Source organism: Crocodylus siamensis, chromosome 1 (assembly GCF_052110815.1).
Source record: "Crocodylus siamensis isolate JL-2025a chromosome 1, ASM5211081v1, whole genome shotgun sequence".
Taxonomy (NCBI): Eukaryota; Metazoa; Chordata; order Crocodylia; family Crocodylidae; genus Crocodylus; species Crocodylus siamensis.
The window spans coordinates 151,396,770-151,421,131 of record NC_143395.1 but is presented as its reverse complement, the minus strand read 5'-3'; the positions used below and the strand labels follow the sequence as shown (position 1 = coordinate 151,421,131).

Genomic DNA, 24,362 nt, shown 5'->3' with positions numbered 1-24,362 from the left:
GATGCATGACAAGGTGCGGTTGGCCTTCCTGACTGCCTCTCCACACTGCCAGCCCATGTTCATCTTGGAGTCAATGATGACCCCAAGATCCTTTTCCGCCTCCGTGCTGACAAGAGGGGAGTTCCCTAACCCATAGGTATGGTGCCGGTTGTTCCTCCAGAGGTGCATCACCTTGCACTTGTCTGTGTTGAAACTCATCCGATTCTCATCCGCCCACCCTTGTAACCTGCCTAGGTCTGATTGTAGCCTGTTGCATCCTTCCAGTGTGCCCACGTCCCCCCACATCTTAGTGTCATCAGCAGATTTGAACAGGGTGCTTTTTACCCCCTCATCCAAATCACTGATGAAGACGTTGAACAGTGCGGGCCCGAGGACCGAGCCCTGCGGAACCCCACTGCCCACGTCCTCCCAGGTTGAGAAGGACCCATCCACTACCACCCTTTGGGTGCGGTCCTCCAGCCAGTTGGTGACCCATTTGACTGTGTGGGTGTCTACACCACAGCCCCCCAGTTTCTTAATGAGAACGGGGTGAGAGACAGTGTCAAAAGCCTTCCAGAAGTCCAGGAAGACTATATCCACTGCTACCCCTGCATCTAATGATCTGGTGATCTGATTGTAAAAGGCCACCAGGTTGGTCTGACAGGACCTGCCACTGATGAACCTGTGTTGGTTGCCCCTAAGCATGCAGTCTCCTGCTGGCCCCTTCTGGATGTGTGCCTGCACTAGCTAGATATGTCTCTGCACTAGCTAGAGCCAGATTTCCACTTAGGCTACAGCTGCACTTCAAAGGCTATTGCTACTTTCACTGCAGCAACAGTACTGAGACAGACAGGCTCCCAGGTTTGGATACAGGTTTGTCAGCAGAAGCAATTTTTCTGCTGCCAGAGTGTGCACCACAGCCCCCGAATAACAAAAGCTCTGGCAGTAGGCTGTCTTTGGCTACAAGGGCTGTGTCCACCCTGGTGGCTCTGCCTATATAGCTACATCAGTGGTAAGGTATGATCTTTTTGTGGACTTAAATGACATAGCTCTACTGGCAGAACAGTGTAACATAGGCAAGGGCTTAGTCACCAGATGAATGCTTTTGAAGCCCTGACCACAGGAACACAGTTTCCTTTTCTTAATCTCGAAACAAATAGATGCCTTAGGCCTTGCAACACAAACACTCTCCTCTTTGTCAAACATAAGAAAATGCAGTAATAACACTGTTTCAAAGCAGCATACCACCAATGAACTCCATGGAAAAACAGTATCAACAGTATACAGGGCGGGCGTGCAAAGTTTACAAAGATAAAACACAGTAGACCAATCATGAAAAATTACATGCCGGTTGTACCGAAAATGCATTACTCAAATCAGAATTGAGAGGCTATGGTAATGTTCTACAATTCTTAGGCCTTATTCAGACTAGGTAACTGTAGCAGCCAGCCATCCCTAATAAATGAACTTGTGCAAAACAAGCTGGCCAGACTACTACCTGCACTGGTTGCATTTTAACCCTGGTTGCATGAAAACAGGCTAGATTATAATGCAAACTGTGGCTTATCTGGTCCATGCTATAGGTTTGCATTGGTACAGACACAGCAATACAATCCAGAGCTGGCCTCAGGTGGCTGAAGTCAAGACAAAGACACATCTTTGTCAACCAGAGTCTAGACAAATCCTTTGCTATAGTAAAAACTGTACAGCACATACTTACCTCTCTTGTTTTGAAAACCTTTCTAGATATCTGTATCAGGCAGCAGCTCCTGGAAAATTAGAGAAGAGATGTATTTATTTATTGGCCAGACCATATAATTTGTGCTTATATAGCCTCCAACCTCTTCTCAGAAAAGTCAACACCCCCTATTAAATCAAGGCCTATTTCTGAGTGGCTCTACCCAAATCAGTTATTAGTGATAGTTTCTTTGGCTTGTTTAGTTTGAATTAATTTCCTGAAACTTTGAACTGCCTTGCATCAAAGTTAATGTCTTTGATTGGTTTAGATGTCCTTTCTTTTATTGTTCCCCCTGCAAAGAGTTTACACCTTTTTGATTAGGGTGGGGGGAGTGCAGCAGATTTCATTATCCAGGTAAGAATCAGGCCAATTCCCACTTCATTTCAGCTCAGGCGATTTATGCAACTCTGATCACCCTGCCCATCTCAGAGCAAGCTGCAACCCTTTCTGTCCCACTTTCGCTTGGAATTTTCAGACTAAAAATACCAGGGAAAAAAGGCACATGAATACATGCAAAAAAGTCACAGTCCATTCCCTGAGAGTCTCAAATGAGTATCTCTCTTGTGAAACACAAAAGGCTTCAAATGTCTGGTATACATGAAAAGTCATAAATGTAAAATGGAACTTTATCAGGCATTTTCCCTTTTTTCTTCTTTTCTCAAAGTGCTGAAATCCCTCTATATAGATTTTGTCCCTTACCATTTTCATTTCCTGTGTGCTTCACCTCAGAAAACATCATGAAAAAATATACTAGCAAAGGGTAGTGCATTTGAACAGGAGATAAAATAGTTCAACTGCAAGCATAGTCAATGGTAGATGTGGGGTGCAGAGCCTCTCTTTCCACATGCTTTCCATTCTTCTATTTCCCCCTTCCCTCCAAATTATATTACGAATGAAAAATACATAGCTTTTGCAAGGTTATTCAACTATTTTAATCCTTCATCATTTTCCCTTCAAATGAATGAAACCACACTAGAAAAAACCCCCACAAACTAAAACACTCAACAGTCTGATAAAGTTTACTCATGCCACTGAAAATGAGTGATTATTTCACACATCTTGAATCTGTTATTTTAGTCACTGAGTTAGCAACTATTAGATGACAGCACTGTGTTATATTTGAAATCTAGAAGTTTGCCTGGTTTAAACAGATATTTTCTAGTGGTAACTTCTGGTTCATGATGCCATTTCTTACAAGTGTAGCTATACAGGTACAATCCTATATAGATATAAACTGTGCCTTTTATGCTAGAACAACCACATTCATAACAGGAAGCCATACCCATGTGGGCATATTGGTACAAGTAAAACAGTACAAAGCTTTGGGATTAATTTCAGCTACACTAGGGAATTTCAACTGAATTATTATAAATAATAATATGATTGAATATACAATTCATTGAACATGGACTATTAATTTAGGTTGGAAAACAGAAGTTTCAGAACAGCAGGTTCTAGGGCAGGCCTGCAATAAGAGTAGTGGGAGATAAAACACCAAACAGATCTGAAAGCACAGCTTAGTAAATGTATGAACATAAGAGCTGCCATTTACTAGGTCAGACTAGAAGTGCATCTTGCCCAGCATCCTGCCCGTGTTGCACAGTGGCAGAGAGTAGCTGCTGAAAGAAGAGTAAACAGGGTATATGACCAGGTCTTTTCCCACCGCTCCTGTCACTTGAAGCCTCCAGCACTCAGGGTCTAGGAAGTTCTGGTTCAGAGGCTGTGGCCCCAGCTCCCATACTCAATAGCTATTGAGGCACCTTTCTGCCAAGAAATTATCCAGTCCCTTTTTTGCATCTGGTTAAGCTATCATCTTTTACATACACATATATAGGATTATACGAGTGCCCAAAAATGATGCAGGAGACCCCTTTTCCAGCTTATGCTCTTAATTGCAACAAAATTAAATGTGAAAATATATATACTTTCATAAATTAAGAGGAGAAGGGGCCATTAGATCATCTAGTCTGACCTTTGCTTATCAGAAGTCATTAATATATTACCTCATGTTAAGCCCAATACACTTGAGCTTGACTAAAGCATGCCTCCCAGAAGACATCTGGTCCTGACTTTGAAAACTGAGAGGGATTCTCCATTTCACTTTCTTTGATTGTTTGTTGTAACTGTTCAAATTACCCTCACTCACAAATTAGTCATTTGCCTCTAACAAGAATGGCTGGTATCGCCTTCCAGTCGTTCACTTGGCTTATGCCTTTCTCTTGGGTGGAAGAGCCCCCCTGGCATCCAGGATTTCCTCTGCAGAAAGTGACACACTCATCCAGCCAACTCACAGGTTTTGTTCTGGTGAACTGAACAGATGGTGCTCAATAAAAAATGCTCGCTGTAACACTGGGGTGTCAATCATGTGGCCCATGGGCTAGATCCAGCCTGCAGAGCCCCTCTTTCCACCCTGCCAGACTACTGCTGGGCCCCTGGACATTTCAGGGTGCAGCCTGCCACAGAAATCAGGGACCCTTTAGCCTCACTAGACATAGTTCAGCTTGCTGCTAGACCCCCAGACTCACTCCCTCAAGCTTACTGCCTCCATTGGCCCCCATGTTGCTACTGCTGGATCCCTTGCTGCTGCTGCTGCCATGGTGGTGGCCACTGCAGCAGCCCTCACACCCAAGGCTATATACAGCCTGCAAGGAGTCCCAGGTCTGGTGCCAGGGGCCCAGGTGATTTTGATACCCCTGTTATAACTCTTAAACATCCCATCTTGTTTGTAGCTCCTTTCCAAAAAACTGTGGGCACCAGAACTACAGGCAGCATTCTAGCCCTGATGCTCAGTCAAGATCACCTCTCTTCCTCCTCTCTACTGTCTGGTTTGTCCCTCCTGCCCCATACAGCTAAAAGGTTAGCTTTGCCGGAAAAACTTAAATGTAGGCCAAGTCTGGAAGAGCTCAGGTGGAGCTTTTTTTTCTTTTCAATATCACTGTTTTCCAGGATACAGCCTCCCAGTCTGCCAGTGCAGCCTGCCGCCTTTGTTCAGAGATGTATGACTTTGCATGTGGATGAATTCAAACACACCTTATTTGAACATGCTCAGCTTACCAAGCAATCCAGGTCTCTCTGCTCGACTGCCCTGTCTTCCTCATTAATCCACCACTGCACCAATCTGCGTCATCTGAAAAGTTTTATCAGCAATGTTTTCATGTTTACTGCCAGTTTGCTCGTCAAAATGCTGAATAGCATTAATTTCAGGACAAACCTGCAGAACCTCCATTCAACTCTGCAGTTTGCTTTGAGATCTTTCAGTGAGCCAGTTCTCAGTACAGTTAACATGTGCCTGATTGAGATTGTATTGTGCTAATTTTTAAAGTCAGACTGCGAAGTGGCAATAAAAGTCAAATGCTTTGCATTGACCCAGTTACCTTTAATCAATCAAACCTGTAAACCTCAACAAAAACAAATGATTTCAGGTTTGTCTGAAAAGTTGCCTTTTTCATAAAACCATGCAGACTGGTTCTATTAATAAATACTCTTTAATTCTTTGAATCCCTTCTAGCCATTTTGATTCTTTTGCTGGGGAATGGAATCATGCTAACCAAGTTGGAATGACTTGGGGTCATCCCATTTGCTCCTTTTTCTGTAACAGCACAACTTTAGCCATTTTCAGTCTTCTCCAATATTCCCTAGTATTCAAAGATGTATTGCAAATTTACATCAGTATGCCAATGATCTCCTCAGACAGCTCTTTAATCTCTTGGGTACAGTATTTTAAAATATGTATCCCTGATGGACATTCCTGATGGGCACCCCCTGATGAACTTCCTCCTTCATTACCATCTGTCTATAGTTCATCCTCTTCCATGGAAGAGTGTTTTTCATCCCACTTTTCCACTCACACCAAACAAAAAAGTGTTCTGACCTTCCTGAAGTATTTTCAACACCTCTTAACTTTTTTTCTAATGTTCTTAAACACATCCTTGTTTGTCTTAGCCTAAGCTGCTATAGACATCTCTGATGCCTTAACCTTCACTTTGCTGCACTTCATAGTTTCTAACTGCTATCTTTCCAGAACATCATAATTCTTCTTTTCACTTTAAAAACAGGTGCCTAATGAGCAATGAATCAAAAGCCAGGAGAGGGTGTAAGTGGAGCACTGCTACAGACTACTAGATCCAGATTAGAGAGCAGGATACATTGCTCATTTTAACCCAAATATTTTAAGGTGGGAAAAAAATGCTGTTATTCTGACAAGAAACTAAATTGAGAAGAAAAATATAAGGAAAAATGTCATTGTATTAAATGCACCCAGCCTTGGTTTACATACCAGACAAAACTGCATCAGTTTAATCAAATCAGTACAGCATCATGGACCAATTAAACTGGTACAAGTATATAGGCAAAATTGGCCTGAGGAAGCTGGAACACTACTGGCTTTCTGGCTATGGCAACCTTTTCCAGCACTGTGCTGTTAATCTTATTTTGGTGTTGAAAATGAGAACTGGAGCCACACAGCTGTCCACGCAAGGACTCCCACTGTTGCTACTACTATTGAACCAAAGTTGTGCCAGCAAAATTGGGGGCATAAAAGGCAATCTAAGATCTCATGAGACAGAGGAAGTTTCACCACAGTCTAAATCAAAAAAGCCCTTGCTTCCCTACTTCTTGAACACCCCTAACCTTCAGGTAAAGTATTCTCCATCAACCTCTGGCAAATTCTATAAGCTATATTTGTCATCAATGATTTTTTTTAACATCATAGTTCCCTCCTTTACAGTCTACATAAAGGAAAACTGCAGACATTTTTCACTTCGCTTTTCAGTATGCCATCCTGAAAAGGTTGAGAAACTAGTCTGGATGAAGCTTTAAGGCCCAAATACCCATTCTACATTAAGAATGACAAAAAAAAAAAAGTGGGAGAGCTATGAAAAATAAGCCAATTGGGAATGACCTACTTAATGAAAATAAAGAAGCCTCTTCCCTTTCCTACAGAGTTCAGCACCTATCAAGAAGAGAGAAATAACCATAGGATAGTAGGAGTGACAGAAAAGAACCCTTGTAATGGACTACAAATTCTTTCTTTATATCAGTTTTAACAAAGTTTTTAATAAAACCTCTTAATCAAGTTCTGCACCACTTCCCAATCACTAAGCTTTTTATCAACCACCCATGTACAATTCAGTGTCAGTAGTGAATACCTTTAGAACAGTCTATTCTCATCATTATTATATAGAACAGGGACCACCAGAAAAGAAAGTATGCATTCACAGCAGGGCTAATGCTGCATTCTCAACATAATGACTTCAATTAGAGTTACATATGCAAGCATAAGACTGGACATACATATACACATAAGACTGAAATCATAACATACCACAGTCTAATTCTCGGGCAAGTGAAAGACATGTCACACATTTGTGTAGCTACTTCTGTAGCTTTAGTACATCAGTCACTATCACCTATGAATTTGCCTTTGATTTTACTAATATGAATGCATCATGCCAGAAAATCAACGCAATTCTTGTTACTTACCTAGACAATTCGTTCGGTAACAGGAACCTTGACTTCATAACGAATTGTGTTCTACTGACTTACATGCCTGATCTTGAATAGACTTCGTAACATTTTTTCCTAGAATGACCCACTGACATTAAATTATGCTCGAGTGTTTTGTCTCTATATACAAATAATGGCACCTCAGATACTGCTTCTCAAAAGACCAGCTGGCCCGATTTTAAATAATTAAATATACACAAATCCTGTTCTCTTTTTCTGGAAGCCACAATGAAGGGAACATCATGAAATATTAAGAGATGGGTGATAACACTACTATATGGTTAAAGGCTGAATGGTTTATTTTACTGTTCAATAGGCGGTATTTCAAAAATCTTCAAATGCTATTATGCTTATTTATGTTATTTGGAAAACTAGTATGTCTTAAAAGGATTTAATAAAAGGTAAGAATGCCATATTAGAAGCTGTTTGAACTGAGATCATGAGATGCAGGCCCTCTCTCCCCCTAGTTTTATATTTAGATATAGATATGGATATAGACATAAAAACTAGGGGGAGAGAGGGCCTGCATCTCATGATCTTCCAGCTTTTGATGCATTGCTCATTTGTAATTTTAAGAGTTGCTTCGTGAGTGGGGAAATGGGGTCTAGATGGTTGCTAAAATCAATCCTGAGCCAGTTTAGGGGAGATGGGAGAGACTTATATATAAAATAAAATTGATTAATGCTCACTTGTGGCTCATATGACAGCTCTTACCTTATTATTTTGGCTAAAATGCATCTCAGGACTACATGACCCACCAGAGGAATCTATCTGCTGATGTGCTGAAGGACCAGAGCTCAAACAAGGCCATCTGAGAAACTAACTGGACAGTTTAAGGTGTACTATGGGTTCAAATAAATCCTGCTCTCGGCAGCTTTCTAAATGTGCATTAAGCACATTTGTTGCTGTGCTTGCAGTGCAGTAGCAATGAAGTTTGGCACCCAGGGCAAAGCCCACAGTGGCAGCCCACCCTCACCCTGTGCACAGATCTGGGGGGCACCCCCCCATGATTGTCCGGGAATGCATGCAGTAGCAGGAGCCACTCTTCTCCCATCCCTGCACCCTGCAAATGAGCTGCTCGCAGCTCTGTCCCGCACCCTGCCTCAGCTAGGTAGCACCTCTTGGGGCCCCTTTGCTTCGGCACCTGGGGCCGTCACCCCACTCCCCACACCTTGCTACAGCACTATGTGCCCATGCCAGAAAGGAAGGCCAGCAGAAGTTTAGCTTTGAAAATGAAATCTCTCACATAAGTAGTCCAAAATCAACATGAACACTCACAGATTTTACTTTACCAATATTGTCAAGAAAAATAGCACTGGAAGTAAAAATGAAAGTCTCCAATAAGCAGCAGCTTTAGGATAGTCATCATAACTCATATGCCTCATCTGCTTCCTCAGTTACATGTGCATGATCAGCTGAGCAGCTGTGATTCTCATCAACATTAGCATGAAAAGATTACTGGTTCAGGAAATCCGCCCACAGCATACCGCCCTACTTTAAGGAGCAGCAGATGACTGCCACTGATCAACGTAATGCCACAAATTCCATCTTCAGTCAAAACAGTTAATGTAAGTTTATCATGAGAAACAAACACGGAAAATAAACAGCAGCTTTCTAGAATAATTCATTCCATTTAATCAAACCAAGGGGTCACACCTATCACTTTCTCATCTCAAAGTGCTGACAGTGTGACTTAAGAATATTTTAAGGAGTGAAGGAAATGACTCCTTTAAATAGGTTACATGGCTGACAATTGATCTCAAACTGGTACAGAAGCCTGCTGCCAACTCTTTCAGGAAAAGAGGGACATGCAAGCAACACACAGGCTTTTCTCATTCCTTAAAAAAGATGTTTCAAGAGATAGTAGATCACAATGCTGTAAAACAGAGCTGTTGGTACAACTCTGAATTATGGTAGAGCTACCTACCCCTTGCTGCACCACAGTAGGGGTAGCTCTGCTGGTACAAGTTGGAATCATGTGTTCATGCTAGTTCTCACCCTCTTTTCTGGGAATTGGTAACGTTCAAATTGGTCTGGAGCCCATGTGCCTGGTGAAATAGTCCTAAATTGCTATTCCAGCAGAAGATGGGGTAAACTCTGGAAGATAAGGAGAGCACACTGGACAACTCTGTGACTCCCATCCTGCAGAGCGATGGGCAGAGCCTCCCCTCTCTCCGCTCACCTCTGAAGCAGGGTATGAATGGTGTCTCAGACTCCTTTCAACTCTGGATTGTCTGACAGCCGCACAGCCTCACAACTATCATTTGGCTTGCTTTCCTTGACCTTTTCAGCCAGGAGGTGCCAAGAAAGGGACAGAGCTTTGTAGCTGAGTGTCAGTGACATCCTAATTCTCACATGTTTGATTGACGGGCAGTGGTTCCTCCAGAACCTCTGCATACAACTTGGAAAACCAGGAAACACAGGCTTAAAGTTCATTCCCAAGCTACCCCACAAAGGTCAGCCCTCTCCTTAGAGATGGCCCAAGCTGCCCTTTACAGACAGAGCACTCTGTCCTTCAATGTGGCGTGGAAGACTGGGCACGTCTATACAATGCTATGTCGCCATAGCAATACGCATCATTGGCAGGGAAAAACAGTGATGCCGCAGCTATATTATCATAGCAACACACTCCCGCTTTTTAGCATGTTGCTATGACAACGTAGTGGCTAAAAATAACCATGTGCCACCAGCATGGTGTAGGACGGGCTGTTACTGTGCCATCATTTAGTACTTCCTCTTCGAAGAACCAAGAGGAAGTATACTAAATGACAGTGCAGTAACAATGGTACCGTAGAAGCATGTGTAGAAATTGCCGACTGTGAAGACACAGCACACAGGTACAGACAGGGAAAAGGTCAGATCATTTTCTCAGACTGCAGAAGCTATGTAGCACAAGTGTTCAGTCAACACTACCTGGGTAAACCCAGCCTATACTTTGCTGCTTCATTTACACTGAGCAACCCCAGTTATCCTGGATCTCCTCGTCACTGGACACAGGTTTCTCCTGTGCCAAGATCCATGTGGATGCTGATGTGTAACAGCCTCCTCATGTAAAACAAGTCACGTGCAGTCTTCTCCCATTGGGTCTAATTCATTTGCCACCCTTTACTTGACCAATGAGAGTGACCATCCTCAATTGTGAGGGAATGCTGCCACTGCCAACACTGCATATAAGCCACTTGAGCATTACTAGACTTCACCTTTTCCTAAAAGCTGTTCTGTAACAAAATCACTTTTTCTGTAGCACACTATCCTCTGTGCTGCCAGACTGCTACAAATCTGCTTGGCACAAACGGACCAGTGTGCCCCACTATTTGCACAATTCAATACAGTCATGAAGGGTCACTCTTGGAGTGCAGACGGACGACTTCTCTGTGGGTTGTGACAACCTACTGCAAGCAATTACACCTGGCAACAATACAGTTGCTCTCTATGTCACAGTGTAAGGCAATTGCAATGTTTGCAAACAAATGATGGAAGATAATTCTGTGGGACGCAGCACACACCACATGAATGGCACATTTGTTTACTTAGTCATTCCACTTAGCTCCTTTTATTAGTAGATGTTTTGGATGGGGAGTCCAGGAAAAAGATGACAAAGTTGAGATGGAAATACAGAAGCGCCTGAGCGAGGGACTAACAATCGAGGGAAGGGGGAGAGGAGGGGAATGCGACTAGGTTACATACCATACAATGTTAGCCAACTAAGCCCGGGGGTGGGGGGATGTGGAAGAGGGAGGAGGAGGGGGAGAGGGGGGTCGTGACGCTGAGAGGGAAAGGAGATAGATACACACGTACCCGTTACAGTGGTCCGCGATGTTGAAGGAAGTGGCTCGGAGCGAGCGTCTCAGTCCAGAGTCCAATCGCGGGGGTCCTCTTCGGGTGGGGCGGGGTCGTCCGTGGCGGCGAAGTCCTCTCGACGCGAAGCGAAGCGGTGGGGGGGCGGTTCAGGCGGCGGTGTCCTCCAGGTCTGGTCCGGCAGCGGCTGGTCTGGAGGGGTCAATGTACTGGCGGTGGCCCGTGATGTGCTCCACGTAGATGTCGCGGGACCAGTGGATGGCGTCAGACACCATGAGGCAGCGCATCAGCTTGGCGTAGCGGCGGGAAACGCGGCAGGCGCCGAGGACGCTCTCGTTGCTGGGGTCCCAGGCTCCGAGCGTCCCCACGATGAGTGTGTCCACCGTCATGTCGTAGCCGTGGCTCCTCAGGGTGTTGGCCAGCGGGGCGTACTTCTCCTGCTTGTGAGCCCGGGCCTCCGTGAAGGCTTGGCGCCGGTTCTTGAAGGGGATGGTGACGTCCACCATCACGATCTTCTTGGCCTCGTGGTCCGTGACGACGATGTCGGGGCGCAGCTGGCTCTCGCAGCTCGGGACGGTGCGGTTCATGGAGATCTCCCCCGCCCCGGCCGGGATGGCCCGCACCAGGCGGTCCTGGACAGCGTTGTGGCGCAGCTGTCAGGCTTTGGCGTGTGGCCTGCAGCTGCACAGCACGTGGGGGAGGGTCTCTGCCGCATAGCTGCACCGTCGGCACCTTTTGTCCCGGTGGCCGAAGCGCACGGCCCCGTTCAGAGGCAGGCAGTTACAGGAATGCCCTAGCCAAAACCTACTTACAGCCTATCCCTAGCGACTCCTGCCAGCACCAGTGGCAGGGCTGAAGCCGTCAGGCAGGGCTGGTATGTTAACTCTGTTCCCTGGTTTTCAGAACTGCACTTGACATCTAGGGAAGGTGACAGGCAAGTCTTAACTCTGCATTAACAAAACTTTTTGGGCAGCAAAAATTATACACAAGAGAAAAAAAAGAAGGAAACTGGCAATCCCTGTACTCTGGAATATCCTAGTTCAGGCAGGGGAAACCAAACAAAACTTGATACCCCAAGGACTCAGTCATTCTGGGTCAAATTCTGTTTTTTTATTGTACTGCTACCATCCTACAAGTCTTGATGGTATTGCTCTGATGGAATCAGGAACAGACCTTAGCCCTCAGCTTGCATCTTTTCTTTTTCCACAAAGAGTCACATTGTTTCTGCCAGCAGAGATGACCACTGAAAGGGTGCAGGTATCCCACAAATTCTCTATTTCCTCAACTGGGAAGGAGTATGGAACCCAATCCCACAAATTCCCACTTCAGGGAATGGAAACACACACCTTGTCAGGGTGTCAGCTTCTCAGTGCTGTTGCTGTAGTCCTGGTAGCAAGCAATTCCTAATATCAGACAGGGATACCACCAGGAAGCAGCTCCAACAGGGCCAGGGTGGGGATGGTAGAGAGCAATAGAACCAATGTACCACAAAGGACAGACCCAGCAGAACTAATGTGATGGTGTTTCCAAAAAGTCCCAGGGAAAGAAGGTGACACCACACAGCTTGCACTCTTTTCTCCTCACTTCTGCACACCCCAATCAACCAATTTTTTTACTTCTTCTGGCTGCAAGGCCAGTAGTGTTGCATTTAGGTTTTGATGCATAATACAGCAATCACTATGCAAATTTCCACACACTGCTCTGATGGATGATTTCTAAAATTGATCTATAACCACATACTATTTTAGCCCGGTGCCTTTTTTGAAGATAAACAGTCAATGATAAATTATGCCAAGTCTAATCGTGATTTTCCTTAAGGAATAACCTCTTACCCCTGAATTAGAGTAGCAAAAGCTGTATTTTCATTTTAAATCGAAGGCAGAATATGAACCTGAAGGTCAAAAAGTAACCCAGCAGCTCCTTCTGGCATAAGGTAAATAAGGAAAAAAAAAGGGTTATTAATCCACATTTATGGCTTTTTTCACTTGGAAAAATTTACTGGAACATACATAAACATGTTTCTAGATGATGCCTCTTAAAAGGTCATATATATTTATAGGATAAACAAAACATTACATGGGAGGGTGTGCACAAGATATTATAATCAATTCATCTAGAAAGTTGAATTAATACAATTAAGGTTTCATGATTACAACTTCACTCATGAGTCATGTTAAAAAATGAAGGCTCTGGAAAATGGCAGAATTATTTCCAAAAACAATTGACCATTTTTTGGACAGCGGTGATAGGGGAAGAAGGAGATAAAAAATGAGATTAATTCTTATATAAATTCACTCAAAGCATCAGAATACTGAATACTTCTTAGCTCTGACTAGTTGTAAATTAAACAGATATATTTCCCTTAAAAAAAGATCTTTCCCCAACTCTAAAGACCCATATTCTTCCCACTCTGCAGATGATCTAATCCTTGTATTTTCACAGCCTCTCCATGCCCTCTCTTGCTGAAGAGCAAATCAAATGAAATAAAGTATTTAATAAAAAATTACATTGGAAGCATTTTTAAATGTCAGAGTTACATCATGTAGTCTGGCCTTTCAGACAAATCAACTAATTCTGAACAAAAGGAAGTTAGCAGAAAAGCTTTTATTAGTAGCAAGACAGTTAACATTTGCATGGTGATTCATTACAAATTTACTCAGTGAGACTACAAGGAATGCTCACTGTACTCAAACCAGTTATTTCAAAATGTCTATGGACTCAGGAAGACAGCATTTCATCAGTGGCATCTGGAAGAATTTCTGTGGAAACAAGACACAAACCTCTTGCTCAAAGGAAAGGTCAATTTGAAATGCCAAAATACTGACAATACCAAAAATCCAGAGAGACCTGTAATCTGCATTATATTTTGATTCTTCCAACATGTGCATTTTAATTGTCCTTACTTACTACTGAGTAAGACGCACTACTCTCTGTTTTACTCTTTGATTTAACAAGCCCAATAACTGATACTAGTATAATAAATAACAATAGTGAAACTGCAGGCTATTGCCTGTTCCCAGGTGGGAGAAGACAGGGAAAACCTTCTCAAGTGTTTTTACCATGTGTCAGAGTATTACCACTGGACTTTCCATTGTAAGCACCTAATGCAATAGTCACTTGGCAGTAGTAATTTGCTCCCTGGTGAAACTCAGTATTTAAAGATTCAGTGGAATACAAAAAAAAGTTTTACTACTTTCAAAACCACCTTAGTTCACAATACAGATGCTGTACCTTTTCCAGATCATCCAGTATCTTTTCACAGGCAGTCTACCATATGCCCTGCTTTCACCGGAAGTTTTTTTTATGTTATACAGTTAAATGTAAAAACATATACACAGCATTAAGATTTTATCATTCTGTGACAGCTGTTTAACTAGTGAGCATATGGGGGCTACTCTTTTGCTATCCTGAAAGGCCAACATGGTTCCTTTGGAATCCTTGGGTCCAGTTCTGAACTCAGTTGGGAGTACAGTAACTTTTTAAATCAGTGGAGCTGCATCAAGATACAGCTGGGGTAACAAGGATCATAATCAAGACCTCTATTTTACTGAGTAACTGTCAGACCCTGAACCACTCAGATAAAGGAGAATGCTACCATGACCCAAAAGGAAGTGGTGTGAGCCTTTAAGATGCTGATATATTAGATGTGGCTCTTCTTTGGTTCAGTCCACACAAAAGTTAAATAAACTTTATTATAACGGTTGCTTCCAAAAGTAGAGAGACAATGCCCTCACTTACCCATAAACTCCACCTCTTTTCAAGTGGAAGATGGTGCTGGGATTCCTGTGAAAACCTTGCTCAACAGCTCTAGTTTCAGTATTATTGTAGGTAACTGATATATTTATAAATTATTTTAACATTTCAACTTAAAATCAGCCTGTTAAGAGTTGCAGAAGAAAATCTTCCTCTGACAGTTAAGAAAGATGAGGCCAGGAAGCAGAATAAAGCAGGGAGTGATAGGGTGACTTCTACAAGTCTGGGAAAGAGTCGGGAGGGAAGGAAGGAGCGGATGTCTGAGGCCCCTGGAGGGTTCCTTCATCCTCCATTGTTAACCTGAGCTTTCAAACATCCCCTTGACTTTCTTTTAACTCTCAGCATCAATGGGTGCATAAACAGGTATTAACTTTGACAGTTAAGCTGTCTTAACTTTTTAAAGTCAATTTGTCAGAGCATACACACATATGTGGAGCAGAGGTGACTTAAATGCAGCACAAGATAATACACCTCTGAGGTGTGTTATCTTGAATTGCATTAGTTAAGTCAACTTAGCTCAGAAGATGGCTGCCACCATGTCAAGGAGCTGTAGGTGTGTATGCTCCAACATGGCTTTACTTAAGTCAACGTAGTGAAGTTGCCTTATTTTAAGTTGACTTACTACATGTGTATGCACCTAGCATCACATATGTTGAGATAAGATGGCCCTATGCCTTTTACTATTTATAGCACCAACTTAGAAAACTACCAAGCCATGATGTCCAGATGGGGTGGGTGGTAAATGTTAAGAAACAGGTCACTGATACAAAGTGATCTGGACTGACTGGTAAAGCTGGGTGCAACCAAACAGGATGCATTTTCATAGTTTCTAGGGTCGGAAGGCACCTGAACAGATTATAAAGTCTGATCCCCTGCCCTGGGCAGCAGCAAGTGCTGGGATCATAATACCCTAGCCAGATATCAATCCAACCTCCTCTTAAAGACCCCCAAGGTAGGAAAGAACACCACCTCCCTTGGGAGCCTATTCCAGAGCCTGGCATCACTAACTGTGACGTAATAACTCCTGGTGTCAAGCCTGAACATGCTTTCAATCAATTTGTGAGAGGAACCATTATTCCTTGTTATGCCAGGTGGTGCCCGGTGTAACACAGCCTCACCTATTTTCTGCTGGTCTCTCCTAGTGAGTTTACAGATGGCCACCAGATCCCCTCTCAGTCTTCTCTTGTGGAGGCTGAATACATTCAGGCCCTTAGTCTATCTTCATAGGGCCTGGCCTGCTGCCCCCTCACCATGCAAGTAGCCTTCCTCTGGACCCAAGGTTAGCCACATTCCTCTTGAAGTGCAGTGCCCAGAACTGGATGCAGTACTCCAACTGCAGCCTGACCAGTGCCACATAGAGGGGAAGGATCACCTCCTTGGACCTACTTGTGATGCATCTGTAGATTCACAACATGGTGCAGTAAGCCTTACTGACTGCTTCCTTGCATTGGCAGCTCATGTCCATCCTGGAGTCAATGACTCCAAGATCCCTTTCAGTTACTCTGTTGTTGAGAAGGGTGTTCCCCAGCCCATAGGCGTGTTGCTGGTTCCTTCTCCCTAGATGGAGCACCCTGCATTTGTCTGCTTTGAATTCCATCCCATTTTCATCCGCCCACCTCTGTAACCTGTCTAGATCTAGTTGGATTCTGTCCTTCCCCTCCAGTGTACCCACTTCTCCCCACATCTTTGTGTCATCAGCAAATTTGGACAGCGTGCTTTCCACACCCACCTCCAAGTCATTGATAAAGATATTGACTAGCACAGGCCTGAGGACCAAGCCCTGGGGGACTCCACTGCCCAGATCTCTCCAGGTTGAAAATGACTTGTCCATCACCACTCTCTGGGTGTGACCATTAATACTGGTAAAAGAAAGACCATGCATTCAGGAACAAAGCACACAGGATCTCCTGACAGAATTCTATTATGATAAAGAATTACTCTGAAAGGAGCTTGGGTTTAAGGTGAATCAGGAGCTGACCATGAGTTCCCAATGTGACACCATGGCCAAAAGGACTTATGTGATCTTTGCTTGTATAATACAACAAAATAATGAGTAGGACTGGGAAAGTTACATTACTTCTATATATGACATTGGTGTGGCCATTACTGGAATAGTGTGTCCACCTTTAACTGGAGAGGACTCAGAGAAGAGCATGAAAATGATTAAATAATTGAAAAACACACCCAATGGTGGCATGTTTGAGCAACTTAATTCATTAAAAGAAGGATATGGCACAATTTGATCACAGTATGCGGTACTAAGAAAATAAATTAAACGATAGAGGGCTCTTCAAGATGCAGTTATAACAAGATTCAATTGCTGGAAACTGAAGCTAGTTACATTCAGACCAGAAATAAGGTATTCATTTTTAAGAGATGGTAATCAGGCATTGGATCAACTTACAAATGGTTGTGGTGTTTAAATCCTTTGGTTTAAACATTCCAGTACTGGATGTTTTTCTGAATATATATGCTCTAGTTTAAATCACAGAGGTAACCCAGGGACAGCAACTTGGAATGCCTTGTAAAATCAGGAGTTGATTCATATCCTACCAGCTTGCACTGAGGATAAGCCTCACATACTTTTTTTTAACTATCAGAAAGACTTTTACAGAGACTGAAAAAGTATCTCTATTTAATTTTACCAGAGAAAAATTACATCCAAACAGTAGCATTTTAGAAAAAACTATAGTATTTCACATTATGTTTCTGACTTTACTTGAAATCTTGCATGGAGTATTGACTCAAGCCAGTAATTCACTTTCCTGTCAAGCTGCCATAAAAAGTTTGATGTTTGCAAACTTTAAAATGAGAAGTTTGTACTCCTTGGCTAGTATGCAGAAAAAAAACAATGCATATTTTTTAAGGCTGCTCAGCTCACTTAATATAAAAAACTAGAACAGCAATATTTTCAATTTGGGTGCCTCAAGTCAGGGATCTAGCAGATTTAAGTGCTCAGCTTCAGTTCTGAAATTCTTTTTCTCATCTCCAATCAAGTTAAAAATCTCAAGGAGAAAAACAAAAGGCTTTACAAGTCTGAGAATCACAGATGCCATCAATGGGCATAATAGCAGCATTAATTTAATCACTTATCTTATGCAGCTAATGCCCTTGTGATGTTTTAACTGAAAGGAACTGAAATAAGCTTGCCAAATGGACAGCCTTTCTGAAGTCATGAGACTACAAGTGAAAGGCTAATGATAGCATACAGCTTTCTTTTTAATAATGTTTTAACATTTTAGTTGAGATTAAGTATTTAAATTGGACTTCAAAATGATGCGAGATGCTTTTCTTAAAAACAGCACTCAGCCACTGTTTACTTTGATGCTTGTACTCCCATATAATTTTGTAATTGTAGCAATCATACTTCAAGCATGAGATGCTCTGGAAGCTCATTACATTGTTAGGATTAACTCAAGATTCACAAACTCTGAAAACCTAAAACTCTCAACTACCAACACACTTAATAATAAAACACATTCAGCCAAGTCTTCTCAGATGTTTCAGACAAATGCCTTTAATACACATTGACAGCCCCAACCCCCACACAGAGTATGGTAAATACTGCTTCCTTTGTGTTACATACCCATGCAAAATAACGTATACACTAGGAAATGGTGTGAAATGCCACAGGTACAGTTCCCTACATTTCTGGTTGCCCATTTTGTTACAGGATCCTTTCATCAGTTCCGTATGTGAATTTGCCAAACTTTGTCATTCAGGGCAAAACGTTTCATGCTGGTTGAATCACAGCGTCCTGGGAGACATTACAAAAATGGCACAATTAACATGCTGTGACAAATTGTAATATTCTACACCTTCACGCCAATTTATAGCACATGAACAGGGTAAACCAGCTACAAAAATTTCCACATATAACTAGTTTGTATCATGCCTTAAATATGCCTGTTAAACCCAAGGCTGCCCCATGTGGATCCGACTCTCAAATGAATGCCTGGAACAACACAAGACAGTCCCAGGTCTTTAAAAAACCCCGGATATGGGAACCCCAGGGGCTCTCTGATCTTAGGTCCCTGAACCCAGGCTTTCAAAATCACTGAATCTGCAACCCAGCTGAGTAGCACATGCGATTTAAAATCCCAGGATGCTGGGAACTGAAAGCAGGGAACAGCCTCTATGAAGAGGCTATCCCCATCCTGGTTCCTAGGGCTTTTACACACCCATGTGTGAGAGCTCAAAGATGCAGAGCAGGGGAAGTCCCTGGGTTCCCTCCCACCTGGCACTTGCAGACCCATGCCCCAGGTAGCCCTGTGTAGGTTTAGAGCTGCCAGTGCGTGTGGAGCCTGAGATCGTGATTCCAGGCTCCGCACGTGCCATGGGAACTAAGGTAAGGGACCTGTCCCTGATCCTGGCTCCCTGCATTGGCACTTGTACAATTGGGATTTGATCTTCGATCCCAACAATCCCGTGCCCTACCATGTATACATGGCATGGAAGGACATGTGAAGGTTAAATAATGTCTGCAAGGGGCTGTACAAATACAGAACCAGAAGTAACCTTAAAAGATCACTCACTCCAAGGACAGCCAACCTGCAGCACAAGTGCTTCTAGTGGCATAGGCAGCCCATGTGACACGCAGCAGATAGGGCAGGAATCAGAACAGCAGACTGCTCCAAATCTGAGGCAGGACTGGGGTGGCAGTCAGGGGGACACATCCCCATGAGCAGAAATGTGCATTTCCCCAGTGACAAATAGAAGTGGCACGTGTTTGAGTCACTAGTAGCTGTCCTCAGAGAATGCCCCTGCATGCGTGCTCTGGCACATGGCAAGTTGCTCCAGGTGGGGTAGAGGAGGTTGGGGCCAGCACCTTACCTGGGGTTCTGGGGGTCTCCTGGAACTGCTGCAGTGGCGATCTGGGCACACAGAGCCTGGCCAGCAGCCAGTGTGACTCTGGCCAGCTAGGCTCGTTTCAGGTGGCACATGCGGCTGCCACATGCACTGCTGTTTTTTCTGACAGGTTTTTTTGATGCTGGGATCTAGTGTCAAAAAACCCAACTGTGCTGCCAATTAAAAGTGCAGTGAACACGTGCATGTTGCAGAGCATGCAGTCTGCAGTGCCACAAACTACATGTGCACTTGTTTGGACATGCCCAGGTAGAGTGCAGGCCTAATTTGTAGCATGCCTACCAAAAAGGTTTACCCCCCACAGTCCTGCCTCCATTGAGGCAGGACAATTATACATAGACCACACCAACAGATGTTTATCCAACTAATCATTGTTTTTTTTATAGGAACCTTCATGTTGTATCTGTCCCCCACATAATTGCCCCTATTTCCCCACCATCATTCTTTTTCCAGACTAAACCCCCCAGCTCCTTCACCCTTTCCTCATAAGTCATATTTTCTAAACCTCTTTTTCTTGCTCTTTGGACTGTCTCCAGCTTGTCTGCATCTTCCTTAAAAGCATGGTGCACAAAACTGGAAATGGTACTGCATCTGAGGCCTCCCTGGCAGAGTAAAGTGGGATAACAATCTCCCATATCTTGTATACAACACTCCTATTAATATACCCCAGAATAAGATTCGCCTTTTTTGGCAATAGCACCACATTGCTGACTCATTTAGTTTCCAATCCACTCACCCTTCAGGTCTTGTTCTGCAGCACTGCTGCCTAGCCAGTTATTCCTCATTTTGTGTTTGGGCATTTGATCTGTCCTGTCTAAAGGTAGGATGCTACATTTGTTGTTATGCAAACTTATCTTGCCAACTCCAGAGACTCTCTCTAGTTGATCAAAATTGATCAGAGGCTGTCTGACTAGGGGCAGAGACAAGGGAAGTGAAGGCAGCAGTGAAAGAGACATTCAGAAGAAATGATGCGTCTTTTTCAGAGAAGTCAGCCACAGGAAAATGCATTGTTTTGCTCTGTATAAACATTTTTACAACTGTTTAGCTGAAGAGGTCTACTGCTTCCATGTTTTGGAGGAGGGCTGGCCAACATCCTGGCATTCTGTGGATGCACACAGATGAGAATGAGACACACATCTATCTCCCTTCTTTCTGACCAGAAGTCATGCTTTACAGGAGATGAGTTAGGCTTTTTTTTTTTTAAGGTAGGAAAGGCCAAAACTTGGGAAAAGTGTTATTTTGGAGGAATACTCTGCATTTTTTTTTCATACCACATCTATGACGTGACACTGTTATGCTTTCAAACTCAAGGCAAAATCTGACTGGATTTTCCACATCCTTCAATTCCACTCTGGCACAGTCAGCTTTTGTCTTCACAGACATCTTGTTTTTATCTCTGGGGGGACTAACTGAACTTGTACTCGCACAGATCTCTCAAAAAGCCGAACCAGACTTGTATTAGTATTTAAAACCACATCATCATTGTTGGTCCAATGCCATCACATAGACTGAGTAAAGTTAAGATTTGTACTCCAGCAGATAGAGCCTGAAACAGAAATGGGAGACATCCCTAGCACTAACTATCCCTAGTAGTAACTGCAAGAAAAGTACAGACCTCTTTTTCCCCGGGAGGAAAATTTAAAGCAAAATTCAACAACACTATATTCCCCAAACAACAGTACATCAACCGTACTTGAAAATAAAGATGGGAATGTGATACCAAAAACTACTTCCCCAAGGGAATTAATCATTAGAAGAAGTGGCAATACACAGCCTGAGTAAGCTACTGTTACTTAATGCCCGGTATGCCAAATCGAAAACAGAATGGTTATGGTCTACTTGGAATGCGTGTTCTGCAAGTGGGGGGGTGTATATCTGTCTAATCTTTGCCTGTGTTCTAACACCAGTCTGTCCAAGCCTGAAAATAAGTGGAATGAAAGCCAATTGAGAGGCTAAATCAAACCATATTTAGTTACAGCAGTTAGCTAGATGTAACAGCAAGTTTATGGGTTTGTAGTAAATATTTAAACATGTATGAAAACGACTTAGAAAAGATGTTAACAGAAGTAACATCAAGGTTCAGAGCAGAGTTCACGTATGTAATGCGAATGCATAATAATGTGCGTTTACATGAAGAGAAGAATGGAGCTGGCTTCTGCGCCTGATACATTTAATTCTTTGGTGAATACAATTAAAAAGGTCAGAATCAAGAACGATACTCATTGAAACATTTTTTTACAAGATGCGTACTCTGTACACTATTCCTTTGTAATCAATGGGGGTCTGGATTTTCCACTTCCCACAGAAAAATGGAAAAACACCTCAGATTTTCCCTTTTACCAGAGAAACATGCAGACTTTTAATTTTAACAGAGAAACACATGGATTTTGCTCTTTTGTAAAGAGCTTTCTGCAGGTTGGCAGAGTGCCAGCCTGCAAGGGGCTGCGGCAGGGGTGGGCAAAATACGGCTGCAGGCCAGATCTGACCTGCCAGCCAGTTCCCCCCACCCCAAACACTCCCTGGGTGGGGCAGGGAGCGTGGGGCTGGTGGTGGCATGGAGCCCACACCCAAGGGGGCAGCGGGAGTGTGAAGCTCAGCTGGGCCAGGCCTGGGTGTAAGGACCCCCCACACTCTCCCACATAGAAGCAGGCCAGGTAGGCTGTGCCTGGGAGCAAGGAGCGCAGCCTGCCCAGCCTGCCTCTATCCAGTCCTGTGCTAGAGCCAGCTGCCTTTCCCACCACCTGCCACACAGGTCCTGGGACTCTGTTGGAAATGAAGGGGAGCTGCAGCCCTTGCTTCCCCGTGGAGTCGCAAGACCTGTGTAGACCGTTGGGAAAGGCAGTTGGCTCCAGCACAAGGCTTCCCTGGTGCCATACAAGTGCAGGAGATGCAGGGGGACTGTGCAGCACCTCGTGATAGAGGTGGGCCAGTGGCAAATGTCAGGGGTTAGAGAGCAGGACTTCTGGTCCCAGTATAGTGACCAGAGGGAGGGGTGACTCTCAAGGGGTGGGGCTACCCATGCAGCACTTGGCAGCTCCCCAAAACTCGGTAAGCGGTCCTTCAGTCAAATTAATTGCCGAGCCCTGGGCTGGGGGGAAGAGGGCAGTCAGGAAGGGGGCACCATATGCATGTAGATGCACATGGCCATCAGGAGCCTGGAAAGCAGCTTCCACAGATAAGTCTGGTGGCGGGGGTGAGAACTGAGGCCCCAAATGGGGAGGGAGGGATGAAGGGAGTTGGGCAGAGCAGGGCTGGGGCTGTTGCCCACCCAGGCAGTGCGTGGGGCGTGAAGCCACAACGCACTGCTGCAGGGCCCTGGCGGGGAACGAGCAGCTCATCCAGGTGGGGCTCGCTCCCTGCTGCCACACACACACCCAGAGGGGCAGGCGGGCCTGTGCCCTCCAGATCTCTGTGCAGGGCAGGGGCAGGGTGGGCTGCCCACTGCAGGCTCAGGTTCCCTACCTTCCTGACCTCCCTCAGGGCCTCTGCTGCCTGGTGGGCAGGACCCGACGCAGCTGGGCAAGCTGGGGCCAGGTGGGGAAGATTGTTGCTGCTGCTGAGCCCCGTGGTGCCCTGGTGATGCATCCCCTGCCCACCCCAGAGCACTGGGAGTGGCAGTGTGGGGTTGTGCCCCTTGCTCCTCTGAGGTGGGCAGGGGGCGTTGCCAGGGCAGTGTGGAGCTTGCAGTGGCAGCAACACGCTTCCCTACCTGACCCCTCTCTGCCCTGTTGTGCCGGGTCCCACCCACTGGGCCACAGAGGCCCCAGGAGAAGGCAGCAGGGTGGGGAGCCTGAGCCTGCAGCAGGCAGCCTGCACCCACCCCTGCTCTGTGCACAGAGCTGGGAGGTACATGCTCCCCCTACACCCCCCCCCCAGAAGTACGCATGGGAAGCAGGTAGCTGCGCCCCACCTCCAGCCCGCAGCAGGCAACCTGCACACACCCCGCTTCAGGCTCTCCTCCGGCCATGCATCCTGCTGGGCAAGGGGACCTGGGCTCCCCACTTCGGCTGCAACAGCCTCCCACATAGAGCAGCTGGGGCTCAGGCACTGCTGCAGAGGGCAGGGGGCTGCAGACCTGAGTTCCTGCCCTATAGCCCTGGCAGCTGGGGGCCCCTTCTGGCAGGGCTACAGAGAGGCAGGGGGCTGTGGGTGGGGAGTCAGGGGCGTGGACCTGCTTCCTGGGGAGCTAAGGGGGCAGGGGGAGCTCTAATTTTCCATGATAAAAAAACTCAAAAACCAAATACCAAAAATTATAGGTACTTAGAATTTATTTTACTATAGTGATTGAGACACTGGTAGGCTTCCAAATTGCTTTAAAATTGTAAATATCTCAATAAAACATTGTGTTCAATTGATACATACATACATACATACACACACACATATATACAGTAGTGGTGTTTCATTTTAAATCGCAGATTCTGCAGCTTTTATCAGAAAATTTACAATATTTTTACCAGAGAATTTGCAATTTGTCCGGGGAAATCAGGATCCCTGGTAATCAAAGACTTCTTGGTACTGTGTGTGAAGTCTCTTTCTTGGTGAGAAAAAAATATTTATAAGGCTTCCATAGGTTTTCTGGATGTGTCAGTGGAAGTTACCATAGCTACTTGAATCCAAGACAAGTTCTTTCATCCCTAACCAACATGAGGGTGCAAGCCTGGCTGGGGCAGGCAGCAACTGCCTGGTTCAGGGCAAACCCCAAGCCAAGCTGCCACCTGCC

At 44.6% G+C, this 24,362-nt stretch overlaps 1 protein-coding gene across 4 annotated transcripts in view; it reads right to left on the bottom strand.

The window, feature by feature from the left end:
* CDC42EP3 (CDC42 effector protein 3) overlaps nt 1-24,362 on the bottom strand; it is a 41,380-nt gene that overhangs the window by 8,498 nt on the left and 8,520 nt on the right. For 2 of the 4 annotated variants that reach the window (XM_090045481.1, XM_090045487.1), the window contains exon 2: nt 1,700-1,748. The exons of 1 other annotated variant lie outside the window; for it this stretch is intronic. Coding sequence is in view for 1 of the 3 variants with exons in the window: in XM_090045502.1 (XP_089901628.1) it covers nt 11,170-11,607 (438 nt within the window). In the remaining 2 variants the exon portion in view is untranslated. Of the gene's footprint in view, nt 1-1,699; nt 1,749-11,020; nt 14,636-24,362 lie in introns of those variants that run through there. One more of the 4 variants, XM_090045502.1, reaches the window with a different exon arrangement.